The sequence below is a fragment of the Amia ocellicauda genome, chromosome 6 (genome assembly GCF_036373705.1).
Source record: "Amia ocellicauda isolate fAmiCal2 chromosome 6, fAmiCal2.hap1, whole genome shotgun sequence".
NCBI lineage: Eukaryota > Metazoa > Chordata > Actinopteri > Amiiformes > Amiidae > Amia > Amia ocellicauda.
The window spans coordinates 40,364,600-40,378,497 of NC_089855.1; the positions used below are offsets into that span (position 1 = coordinate 40,364,600).

Sequence of the window (13,898 nt, forward strand, 5' to 3'; positions counted from 1 at the left end):
GAGACAGGTGAAGGTAAAGTATTCAATAATGAAGAAAGGCAGAAGGAGAACAGAATGAAAACTGGGACTGGGGTGACATTTAGCGGTGGACTTGGGAAGTAGGCTTTGGGCATGACTCATGCATAAAGACTCATACAGACACATAGTGACACACACATAGAAATGATGGACTCCAAGACAGTAATATAATCAGCACAAAATACAATAAGCACACATTCTAGAACAATAATCTAACAAGTGCAGACATGATACAGTTAAGTGCCAGATATGTGCTAAAGGGCGGGATATGCATAAGAGAAGAAACATTGAAACTAAGTGCTAACAATACATCAGTACTCTGGAGCATAAAGAAGCATAGTTAAAGAAAGTGCATAAGAGCAAGAGCGCTGAGCAGCCCAGGAGATTAGGCTGCTGTTACAAATACAGTCTGAACACATGTGTCTTGAGTAATCACCAGAAGGTGGTAAGGGATTGTACATCCTGACCTCAGTGGGAAGGTCATTCCACCACTTAGGGGTGAGGCTGGAAGAGGAGCAGGCTCTGGAGGAAGGGCAGTGAAGAGGGGGTACAGTGAGTCTTCTAGTGCAGGAAAACCAGAGTGGTCTGGAGGGAATATACGGAGAGATGAGGGTCTGAAGGTAGCTGAGTGCAGTCTGGTTGAGACAACAAGAGGTGAGAGCCAAAGTGTTGAACTGGATGCAAGCCGAGATCGGGAGCCAGTGGGGGCAGCGGGGTAGTAGAGTAGCATGTATGAATCGAGGCAGAGAGAACACAAGATGAAACATGGAAGGAAAGAAAGAATGAAAAAAAGGATCTCGGAGGATCTCAGAAAAAAGGAAAGACACAGAGACAGTTATTTAAACATGATTGTATCATAAACAGACAAAGGAACCAGTAACAGATTAAATTACTGATTGTTTGGTCACACTTGACCATAATGGGCAACAGTTCTTCGTGAGCTGATGTGTGAATCCCACAGGTATAACACACAAATGCCTTCTGCCCTTCATCTGAGTCCTGCTGTTAATCACACGTTGTATCAGGGTGAGGGTCAGGGTTAGAGAGATGGGAACAGGAATGTGATTCATTTCAGAACTCTGGGGCAGTGCAGTAGGCTGTCCTGTGTCATTCCTGTGGGATTCATGCATGGATTCATGAAGAATTGGTGCCTGTGATTTTCAAGTATGACCAATCTTTTTTCAGGTCTTTGTTCTTTGGTGGGTGCTGAGCAAACCCGCATCAGAGATACTCAGCCATAGTGAGCGAGTTAAGATTTCTGATTCATCCAGTGATCATGATACTGTTTGCACCCAATCAGTCAGTCAGTCAGTCATTAAGTGGGTTAATACCCATTGCACACTGGTGAGAGGAATTGAAAACACTATTATTAAGAGGTATTAATGTTTCAATAACAATAAGGTGTTCCGGAATTTCCCATATACATTTTACACTTTGCATGCTACTATATACTGTAAATTATGTCAGAGAGTATGCCATTTGTGGGGAAGGGGTTGCACTGTAATTCACCAACACTTGAAATGTACCAAAAAGGAATTTGTTGAAACAAAAATAGCCCAAGAAAACAACATAAGGGGGGAACATAAGGGCATTTCATTTTACACAGCTAAAGGGTGACAATAATAAAAAGTGTATTCTGCCTCAGCCTCAGCATCCTGTCTCTGACCTGGGTCAGACCAGAGATTTTCATCTACATCACAGGCTACATTTTGTCTAGCCAGGCAGTGGGGGAAATATACCATGGCATGCCTGACCCATCCTGGCCAGGACTCCACAGCAATATCCCCAAAAGCTTCCTCCATGACTTGGAGAAGGTTTTCCTGTTTATAGGGATTTCTGTCATAGACCTTCCACCGCCATATTGAGAAGAACTCCTCTATGGGATTGAGGAAAGGGGAGTATGGTAGGAAGAACACGTTTGTGAATCTTGGATTGATTAACCAGTTATGTACCAGAATTGCATGGTGGAAACTTATGTTGTCCCAAATTACAACGTAACAGGACTGCTCTGGCTATACTTCTCTCTGCCCATGGTGGAAAAGAGCTTCCAGTAGGCCATCCAGGCACATAAACAGATGGGTCGTGTTCTATAGGCCAAGAGTAGCATTGCGGATCCCAAATTTGCTGATAGCGGTACAAAGTGTAAGAATGCCCCCACGCTGGCTAGGGACATCCACAAGAGCACGGTGGCCAATAATGTTGTGACCTCTTCGTCTTCAAGCTGGAGTGCTCTCTAAACAAGATGTGATTACATTATATTTCAATGCAGCCAATTAATTACTGTAAAGTCCAGAAAGCCATATCAGAACAAGTAGGTCATTGTGTTGCCTACACTATATAGTGAAAACTTAAGACACAAATTATTGCATAAACACATACCTACACATATTGGAACTGCAGCTCTTTTACTCTTGCCATATTTATCTCGAATGAAACATGGAACAAGGATAGACTGACTCTCTCTATACCATGAAAAATGCCATTGTCTTGAATTATTCTTGACTGGAATTTTCTGAGCTGTATAAGGTTGTTTTCAACAACCATGTTCACAATGACTAGTTCTTGGGCCTCAGAAATCATGTGTGGTCTCTCACCATCAAGTGTTTGTCTCTCAATTCTGCAAAAAGAAGGAAAAGTGTTTGACTACCATTTACATTGAGATAAATTTGATAAAATATTAATACAAGTCTCAAGTTCATGTTATTTTCTTGTACTATCCTGCTTGTGCTTATGCATGCAGTTTCAGAGTACAATAGCGTAAACAGGTTTGTCAGCACAGTAATCAGAGAAGTTTACAGTAAGTTATGTATTTTCATTTCTGAAAGTCAACACAATTAAGGCAACAGTGAAATGGCTCAGGTTTGGCTGTACTCTCAGCCCAGCTTCCCTCATTGTCATACCATGTACAAGAACATGGTCAAGTACAGTGGCACGAATCTCATTAGAGATTATTGGTCTTCCTCCTCTTCCTCTACCTCCCCCTCATCCACCCTCTCCCTCTACCTCTACTTCTGCCTCTACCTCTCTTTGATGTTGTTATCCATTGTTTCAAAACACAGGTGAGCTTACCTGTGGCCCTTTTTATTCATAACATTGCTTGTTGACTAATTATGCTTGTTAGTGTTTACTTTAGAGTTTAGAGTTAAATGATAAAGACATTTGTGTACAAACAGGTGAATAGTGCTTATGGGTTGGTGTAAATGGGTCTTCCTTCCTGGAACTTTGCATAATGGTCTTACTCAGTCAGTGTTTTAGTACGTCAGTCACTATGGTACTAAGAGGGTCAGTCAGATAGTCAGACAATTGACGTGAGGAGGTGAGAGACTCAATCAATAAATCAATAGGTACATGGACAGACCAGGTTTAATTCAGTGGCAGTGCATGAGGCATTAGTGTGTCACCCCCTGCAGGCCTCATACACTCATGAAGAATTGGTGCCCATTATGGTAAAGTGTGACTGTTGTCCTCACACAGCCTGAAACGCACAACCACGTCTGTGGAGATGCCACACAGACGACATGACCCAGTCTTCAAAAAATGTAAAAATAATGATTCAGTATTTTAAAAATATATATTTTTTAACATTTAAAAAGAAAGCAAGTCTTTCCTTTCTCTTTTATTCTATTTTCCACTGAAGGTGGAGGGTGCTGGCCTAAATCTCCTCCTCCCCTTTCACAAGGGACACGTGATGGAGTGTGCTCCCAATAGATGGTCAGACTGAAACCAGAATACAAATTATAATAACCTATATGGATATTTATATGTGCATATCTATCTATCTATCTATATGTGTATGCATGTCTCTGTGGTAAGAAAGGCATTTTTGCAGACATCCATGGTGGGGTCAGTGCTGAAGGCGTGAGTGTGTAAAAATGTATTACAGTAACTCCCCTCCCCAATTTACTCCCCTTTGCCCCTCTTCTCACCTAAATCCACACTTACACATACACACACACTCATACACTCTCTAACAAACACACAGTATTATCCCAGTTCAGTCAGATAGCCTCTTAATGGTCATCTCTCTGGGGATGAACCAGCTTCTTCACAAACCACTGACACACCAGTACAGTTTAATGGACAATATTTATTCAACTGAACAAAACACAGAATTACATTGTTTCAAATGAAGGGTGCTTATACTTTAGACTACAAATGTACATAGTTGTGTGTGTGTGCATATATATATATATATATATATATATATATAAGAATAACACTTTTTTATATATATATATATATATATATATATATTTTTTTTTTTTTGTATTAACTGATGTATCTTTTGCATTGAATCTGTGCTTTTCCTGTGTGTGCAACTGTGCAGAAATCTGTTTTTGCTAATATACCTGTGTATATCTATATAAACACACACACACACACTATATATATATATAACTGAAAACATCTTGGGAAGGCCTTCATCCAGCAGTGAATTGATATAGACTGCTGCTGCTGATTACATATACATTATATATATATATATATATATATATATATATATATATATATATATACATATATATATATATATATATATATATATACACATACATACATACATATACACACATATATATATATATACACACATATATGTATATAAATGTGTATATATATATATATATACACACATTTACATACATATTATATATTTACACACACACACATATATATATACATACATATAGTATATATATATATATATATATATACATACATATAATTATATATTTATATATTACACACACACATATAAACACACATATAGGATCCACACTGATGTATTGAAAATTATATATATATATATAATTTCTCAGAGTGGAAGAGGTGGGAAGAAAGCAGAGCGGAAGAGGGGTGTGTGTGTGTGTGTGTGTGTGTGTGAATGATACACAGGTGAATCTCTTGGCGGGAGGGAAGACAAGGCAACGGAGGGGCAGGATTTGAACTTGATGCAAATTATATCAGTGCGTTTCTGCTGTTGGGGGCTAAGTGCAGTTGGGGCAACAGATAAGGGAGGGAGGAGACTATGGACCCTCTATGAGGAATATGACTCTGTATGACCCTGTCGACCCCCTGCCTTCAAGGGACAGCAAGGGGCCACAGCAGCTCTGGCCTCTGCAGAAGTACAGTTTTAGAGTCTCATCAGACTGGGGATGTTGGGATATAGTTGGGGAATAGTAAAGAGTTGGATTGGGGTTACAGTACAGGACAGCTCTACACCTTACTGGAAGCCTGGGCCATTTGCAATGCTGAAACCAGTGTCCAGCTGCATCAGACAGCTCTCAGGAGTTCAGACTCTGCGAGTCTGTGGACGGCAGGAGCAGCTGAGTGCAGTGGAAGTCTACCTGGCCTTAGGGAGCAACAGCCTGGCCAAGAGGACTTCTGGAGGGAGGAAATTGGGGAAACTGAGACTGGAGGAGGAGGAGGAGACTGGGGGAGGGGTAAAGGACATTAGGAAGTGTGGATGCTTGGGGAGGGGGGTGGAGATAGACAGGGGCGGAGACAGAGAGGAGGGGGAAAGACACAAGAGGAGACATACACCTGGCATTGATGCTCAAGGGTGTATTGAAGAGTGAGGGATCGGATTGGCTGGGATGGGTGACTGGCAGCAGTGAGTCAAAACTTGTGGGGTGGGCGTGGTGGTGTGTGGTTTGTCTGGACTCCCAAATGTTAGTGTAAAAAGTCTCCAAGTGAAGTGACGATTGCCTCACAAATCCACCCTTCACGTGAACCTGGCAGCTGGACACCGCAAACCGCACACAGCCTGCAGCCCCTCTCACACCGGCACCCCCCACCAAGGTCGCTGGCCTGCTTCAGTTCCAAATAGCTGTCCAGTCCAGAGCAGGTCCGCACTTTGGCACTGCAGTTCCCAGTCTGTGGGTCAGATCTGTGGTCACTGAGGAGACTTGAAATGTGTGCTGACCGGTGACTGGGAGTGTGTGCAGGATGTCTGTGTGTGAGACACTGGGGGAGTCAGTGCAAGTACAATAAGTGCCATTATACAAGTATGAGTGTGTTTCTGTAAGTATTTTTGTATGTGTGTGAGTGTTTGTCTGCGTGAGTGTGAGTGTGTTTGTGTGAGTGTGTATGCTGCTGGGACAGTGGGGAATGCAGTGTAGAGGTTGTGAAGGAGTGTATGTGTGGGGGCTGGGCATGGGATGGGTGCTGCCAGTCTCTCACTGTTTGGGCTGGACGGTGGGGGCGGGGGTGTCAGGTGGCAGGGGTAGGGCAGCGCTGGGGGGGAGTGGGGGGGGCTCGTCACCGGTGGGCTTTTCGAAATCGGGCGGCCGGCAGAACTCCTTGATTGTGACTGTCAGGAGATTGGTGGTCACGTCGGTCACCACGACATTGGCGCAACAGGGGGCCATTTCCGGGCGCCAGTCAGGGTCACCCTCGGCCACTGCGTCCTGGGTGACAACAGGTGGGGTGGTGGAGGAGGCGGAAGATGAGGAAGAGGAGGAAGAAGAGGAGGAGGAGGACGAAGAGGAGGAGGAAGAGGAAGAGGGAGGAGGTGGGGACAGGTTAGGGAGCATTGGGTTGCTGCTGTTGTTGTTGTTGTTCGTGTTGAGGGGCAGAGGGGCTGAGGGGGCGGGCGGGGGGAGGCCGCGGGGGGCTGCAGAGCTGGTGGCAGGAGGGGTCCGGCGGGGGCGGGGCGCTCGGCGGCATCTCTGGTGTGGGTGAGAGTGGGGGAGTGGCACAGAGGGGGCGTGTCGCAGTTGTTTCCCAGAATCCTGCGGGAAGGACAGGTCCAGGACGTCTTCGGAGGCAGCAGGCAGCCGGGCGGCTTCCAAATCGTGCTCATCATCATCGTCGTCGTCATCATCTTCATCGTCCTCCTCATCCTCTTCCTCTTCGTCATCTTCCTCCTCGGAAGAGAGGGACAGGGAGGGCGAGGGGGACGGAGAGGAAGGCAAGAAGGAGGTGTGACTTCTGTGCAGCCGTGTCTGAGACTCTGTTGCCGTGCTCTGCCGCCTCTTGCATTTCCTCAGCTGCGTCTGGGGGCTAAGTTTGGGCGGGGGGGGTGAAGCCGAGGCTGCTGACAGGGCCGGGGGGGGGTTGCTGGTTACAGTGGTGGGGGCAGGGGTGGTGGTGGAGGCAGAGGGGGTGGCGGTCGGTGGAGACTGGAGTTGCAGCTGAGGTGGTGGCCGGGGACAGGGGGAAGGGGGGCCGCTGTCGGAGCCACTGGAACAGGATGGAGAAGCGGGCAGGGGCTGGTAGCGAGACCCTGCGCCGAGGGAGGGGGCAAGGGCTGGGGATGGGGCCGGGGCTGGGGCCGGGGCAGGGCTGGCCTTCCTGTTAGGGTTGCTATTGCTGTGAAGGCTGCCTCCACTGTTCCTGTCCCCTGCAGCTGGGGTGGATGAGGAGGAGGTGGGGGGAGCAGGGGGGGGCTGGGGCTGTGGCGGGGGGGCGCTGGAGGTAGCAGAGGCTGCAACGGTGGTGGTGGGCGGCGGGGGAGGGAGGGGGCAGAAGGGGTTGCCATACAGGGGGAAGTGGAGCCCCCGGTAGGGCAGGCCGCCATCCCCGCACCTCTTGCCGATCACCCGGTTGCGAGAGGGGACGCGGGGGCGACCGGGGGGGGCGGGGGTCCGGGCGAGGTGGGGGCCACTGCCACCACCGCCAACACTGCCGCCCCCCCCCGCTCTGCTGCTGCCCCCAGGGGTGTTGCCCCCCTTGTCAATGACCTTCAAGTTGAGGATGATGCGGCCCCTCTTGGGCTCGCGGGGCTTCACTTTGCGGTTCAGGATGCGCACCGTCTCTGAGAAGGGGGAGATGGGTGGCCGTGAGGGCAGAGAGAGGCCTGGGACCCCAGGGGCAGTGCCACCAGAGGGAAGAGAGGAGGATGAGAAGTAAGTGGAGGAGGTGGCCGAGTGCTGGAGTGAGAGGGACAGGGGGTCGGGCCGGGGTAGGGGCCGACGGGACATGCGGTGGCAGCGGCGGATGTCCTTCTTGAGCTTGTGGGATGCCGCCCCCGAGTGCAGCTTGGGAGACATGGCGGGGTGGGGGTGCAAGGGACGGTGGGAGTGGGAGGAGGAGGGGGGGCAGGAGGCAGAGGAGGAAGGGTGGGGGCGGGAGGTGGAGGACGAAGATGAGGAGGAGGAGGGATTGGGTTTGGCTGAGGGGTAGTGGGGCCGCAGGTCTGTGGTGCGCACAGCATCGGCAGCCTGAGCCCGAGCCTGAGGGAGAGGGACAGAGAGGGGTTAGTACTTCCCAAACATAAGTATCTGGACACACACACACACTTTCCCAGCATTCATTGCTTCCCTCCTCCACCCCACACTTTGCCTTTGCAGTAGCTCATTGGCTCATTCCACCCAATGGGCGGGGTTCCTCATTGGCCAGGCCATCGTGCTCTTAGTAAAGCAAGTCGAGGACATAATCTATTGGGGTTGTCTGAACTCCTGAACAGTAAATTAAGACAGCATTGAGAGAGAGATAGACAAATCCCTCACCTTCAGGAGGAAGGTTTTGGGTTTGGGTCCTCTCTTCTTGGGCCCATACAGTTCCCTCTCCCTCTCCCTGCAACAAACATACACACACATTAGACACTACAAAACCTGCAATACATATGCACATATTAGACACTACACAATCTGTAACACACACACGTAAACATTAGACACTACATTAGTCTCCCATCCCAAATACACACACAGACACACACACCCTGAATCACACACACACACACAGATGCACCCTGAATCACAGACACAAACACAGACACACCCTGTGTAATGACCGCCCTCCCCCTTTTGTCTTTCTTTAAGACGTTTTTGCTTTACATCTTCACTAGAGGGCGTAAGGTACGTAAGGGGATTTTGTAACACGGAAGAGAGTTCGTATGTGTTACACGAGCTTACACAAAGAAGCTCTAAATATCATTTAAATATGTGAATATTTTTTTGTTTTAGTAACCCTTCGGAAAGCAGAGCGAGGTATGTTATGTTTTGTGTTCATTTCCTGATAGTTTCATAGTTATTTTATTTCATATTTCAAGCATAATATTTGTAATTAAACTCCGCACATGTTAATGATTCTCGGCTTGCTAATAACATGTCTCTTATGCTGTGAACGCTTTATTTCATATTGTGAATATGTATTTATATATGTTTATTTTTATTTTTTTGTCTTTCTGTGTAGTTTTACGGTGCCTTACAATGTGATTTGAGGTGCTGTGATGATATACGACTAATCACTGTGTTCAATACAGTGCTGCAGAGAAATGTGATGCATGAAAATGATTGAATTCAAACAAAGGCATTCTTGAATGTTGAAGTTTGTTGCAACTGAAGCAAAATAAACAAAGACACCCGTAGGAAACTCTCTGCCTCCTTCTTTCGATGCCAAAGGGCTGCTACACCCTGAATCACATACACACCCACACACCCTGAATCACACGCACACACCCACCCACCCTGAATCACACACACACCCCCCCACACACCCTGAATCACACCCTAACACACACCCTGAATCACACCCACCCAAACACACCCTGAATCGCACCCACACACACCCACCCACCCTGAATCACACCCACACACACCCACCCACCCTGAATCACACCCACACACACCCACCCACCCTGAATCACACCCACACACACAGAATCACACCCACCCACCCTGAATCACACACACACACTCACACCCTGAATCATACACATCCACACACACCCTGAATCACGCACAGACACCCACCCACCCTGAATCACACCCCCCCAAACACCCTGAATCACACCCTCACACACACCCTGAATCGCACCCACCCACACACACCCTGAATCGCACCCACCCACACACACAGAATCACACCCACACAGCCTGAATCACACCCACTCCCACACCCTGAATCTCACACACACACACCCACACCCTGAATCACACATACCCTGAATCATACACACCCACCCACCCAGAATCACACCCACACACGCAAAATCACACCCACACACACACCCTGAATCACACACACCCACACCCCTGAATCGCACCCACCCACATACACCCTCAATCACACCCACCCACCCACCCTGAATCACACCCACACACGCAGAATCACACCCACCCACCCTGAATCACACACACTCACACCCTGAATCATACACATCCACACACACCCTGAATCACACACACCCCCCACCCTGAATCACACCCCCCAAACACCCTGAATCGCACCCACCCACACACACCCTGAATCACGCACACCCACCCACCCTGAATCACACCCCCCCAAACACCCTGAATCGCACCCACCCCCACACCCTGAATCACACACACCCTGAATCATACACACCCACCCACCCTGAATCACACCCACACACGCAGAATCACACCCACACACACCCCCTGAATCACACACACCCACACCCCCTGAATCACACACACCCACACACTGAATGACACGCCCACACACCCACACAGACAGACACGCCCTGAATCACACACACACACACACATACCCTGAATCACCCACACAACCTGAATTACACCCACACACACCCTGAATCACACCCACTGAACCACACACACACCACCACACACCCTGAAACACAGACACACCCCCACACACCCTAAATGACACACAGACACGCCCTGAATCACAGACACACAGACACGCCCTGAATCAGACACACACACACACACACACACACACACACACACGCCCTGAATCAGACACGCCCTGAATCTCGGACACCCACACCACACAATCTGAACCTCTCTCTGAATCTCAGACGCACACATTAATCTAACTAAATCTGTGCTGCCTGGTGTAAAATGAGCCCTGTGCAGCAATGCGATTCAGTCCACACACACAAGCTACCCTCTGGTGTCCTGTGTCCTGTCACTGTTGCTGATAGTAGGAATGTGTTGTATTGTATTTTATGTGTGTGTTTCTGTTGGAGTAACACAATACAAAAGAAAATATAAACACAAGTAATGTAAATAAGGTGCAGGTGAGTGGGAACAAAGTAATTACAGTAAGGAAGATCACACACTCAGAATACAATCCCAAAATATGTAATGATTTATTAAAATCTGATGTTTCGGCACTTGTGTGCCTTCATCAGGGTGAGAGTGAGCAAACAACATGTTTTAAAGAATTACAAATTAGAAATTACTCACTTGAGAATGTATCTTTAACACAACCAATTAGATCATTGCAATGCATTAAACATTTTTAAGCTTCATTCGTGTTAATGTTTGGTAGTAATTCCTAAAAAATCACTGGTACACAGCTTACATTCAAAGAATTAAGTTGTCAGTCAAAAAAAGTTTAACTACTTTGTGTTGGAGTAACCAGCTTTGAACACATTAATCAACACTGTACACACACACTCTCATTCAAAGGATAAAGAAAAAAAATGTGTTGCACCTGTATTTTAACCATGGCTAAGGCATGGCACGGTTATTATAATTATTATAGACTTTTTTGTTTCAACAGTCATAGACAGTGTTGCTACGCAATTCCCTCTACCAGTATAAACACACACAGATTGGTTCAGTCTGGTTCGTTAGAATGCACGTAACAAAATACACGGGGAGAAGATGTAGGGGGGGAAATGGCGTATAGACTGTCTTTGCATTACAGAAAAGGTTTTGCGTGTGTCCTCCACACAAAACCGTTTCACCGCCATAACGTCGTGGAAAGGCTCGCAAATTGTTAAATGTCACAACATAATTTCGTGAATAGGTTTACACTGTTGTGCTTCTCTGATGTGGTTATTTTTTTATTTTTTTATTTTTGTCGAAATCGCCCGCATGGCAAACTGAAAACGATAAAAAAAAAAAAAAATTGCACACAGGCACACGGCGTAAAGCAGAGATAAGGAGAAATGAACGACCAAGGTAAAACGAAAAAAATAATAATAATAATAATAATAATAATAATAAACTGAGCTGTGCGGATAAAACAACGTAAACCCCAGTTCTCACACACCATACTGGATGTGTTCATTTTACGACACAACACCACGGAAGGCGGCTACGCTAGCACTAGGTCCAGGAACAAGACCACTTCAATCAAAGCACCTCGAGGCAATTCTCGACATAATCACAGTTATATGCCTATATATTTATATTGCTTTAATACATGCTTTAAAAATGTATTAATGGCACTCACTTCTGTTCAAAAGCTGCAATGAGGCGACCGTCCAAAATATTCTCTTCCGGTTCCCATGTACTGTATCTGAAAATAATAATAATAATAATAATAATAATAATAATAATAATAATAATAATAATAATAAATAAAATCTAACGGATAACATACACATATGTATATAAATATCTTACAATAATAATCAATGCATATATCTACCACACACAGGGATACACTGCCTTGTTATTTCAAGACTAAAACTACTATTATTATATTATTACTATCAATATTATGATTATTATTATTAGCTTATTATTATAATTGTTGTCTCTGTTGCTGTCTGATTTAAACTCGGGTCCTATTTCAAACACACAGAAACAAATGTCAGGTGTCATGCAAACTGGAATCCCCCCGTGTCTCAGTTACTGCACGGATGGGGTAATAGCTCGGTGTGGACAGACAGAATCCCGGTGCTGGTCTGGTACAGTGCGGTGTCGGGATCACTTTATCGGGGGCAGGCTGTACTCACTTTATCGCCCATCCTTTCCACTTGACCAGGTACTCGATACGACCCTACAGGACACACAGAATACATACATTGGGAACGAACATGTGCCAAGTCGTCCAAAAACCTCTTTCCGTGCAAACATGCGGTGTGTGCATTGTTTTTGTACTGATGGTCTTTCCAGCAGGGAAGGCAGCAGTGTAGTGATGGCGGGTCAGTGTTGTGTTTATAACGTGAACACCGTGAAAGATCAAATAAGGACATACAGCTGAAAATACCAATTATTTTGCCCCCCACCCCACCTCTCTGTCTCTCTGATATACACACACCTCTTCCTCTCTTTCTCCCTCTTTTCCTCTCCTCTACCTCTCCAGTTTACAGGTCCGTCCCCTCCCTCCAAAGGGGGCCCCCAGTCTCCCCTACAACCCCCCCTTCTCTTCCCCTCCTCTCCCGCCCCCTGTGAAAGGGGGTACTTTTGGGGGGTGTGGACGGTGCTCGGGTCCTACGCTGTCCTCCTTGCCACCCCCTACCCAGTCTCGGCGCCCACCCCCCGCCGCCCTCCGCTCCTGCTCCGATCCCGGCTGCGGCCTAAGTATCCCCAAGCCCCGACTCGGCGGTGCGGCGCGGCAGCGGGCGAGGCTCACCTTCCGGACGCGGCGCTTGATGATGGATTCCGCGGCGAACACACGCTCCCCGACAGCAGACAGCTCCATCTTCCCCGCCGCGGCAGACCAGAATGAGTCGCGCGCCCGGGCAGCGAGCCGCTCCGCACCACGTGATGCGCCGTCGCTTGGCAACTCCGATGGGCTGGCTGGGTAGATGACAGAGGGAGGGAGGCATAGAGTTGTAGTGTGCTGAAGTGTGCTATAATGTACTAGTATTTGACAGCGGTTGCAAAGCTGTTCACCTTCTTACTATTATTATGATTATTATATTATTTTCTTGTTGTGAATTGGCCTGACACACAATGTTAAAAAATATTGTACTATGTAATTGCATCCTAGTTTATAATAATAATAATAATAATAATCATCATCATTATTAAAATTTATGTTAATGGCATCACTAAATGAGATTACAGTGTATTCTTTAAAAGCCCCCTTTAAATTATATATTGCTACCAGCACAGCACTACTGTAGCTGTCTTGCAGTGCAGGAACTCTGATATCTCTGTGCATGCTCTGCACCTCAGTGAGTGTGTGTAACACCAGCTTCATAGACTGACTGGGAACTGGGGCCACACTGACTGGAGACAACACTGTGCAGGGCACTA

At 46.9% G+C, this 13,898-nt stretch overlaps 1 protein-coding gene across 1 annotated transcript; it reads right to left on the reverse strand.

The window, feature by feature from the left end:
* Positions 1-5,606: 5,606 nt before the first annotated feature.
* Positions 5,607-13,440, reverse strand: LOC136751482 (chromobox protein homolog 6). The gene is made up of 5 exons (XM_066707130.1): positions 13,270-13,440; positions 12,650-12,693; positions 12,142-12,207; positions 8,472-8,538; positions 5,607-8,195 (listed from the first exon to the last, which is right to left on the reverse strand). The coding sequence occupies exons 1-5, from the start codon at positions 13,336-13,338 to the stop codon at positions 6,198-6,200; spliced, it is 2,244 nt and encodes a 747-aa protein (XP_066563227.1). The 5' UTR covers positions 13,339-13,440; the 3' UTR covers positions 5,607-6,197.
* Between the last annotated feature and the right edge of the window lie 458 nt (positions 13,441-13,898).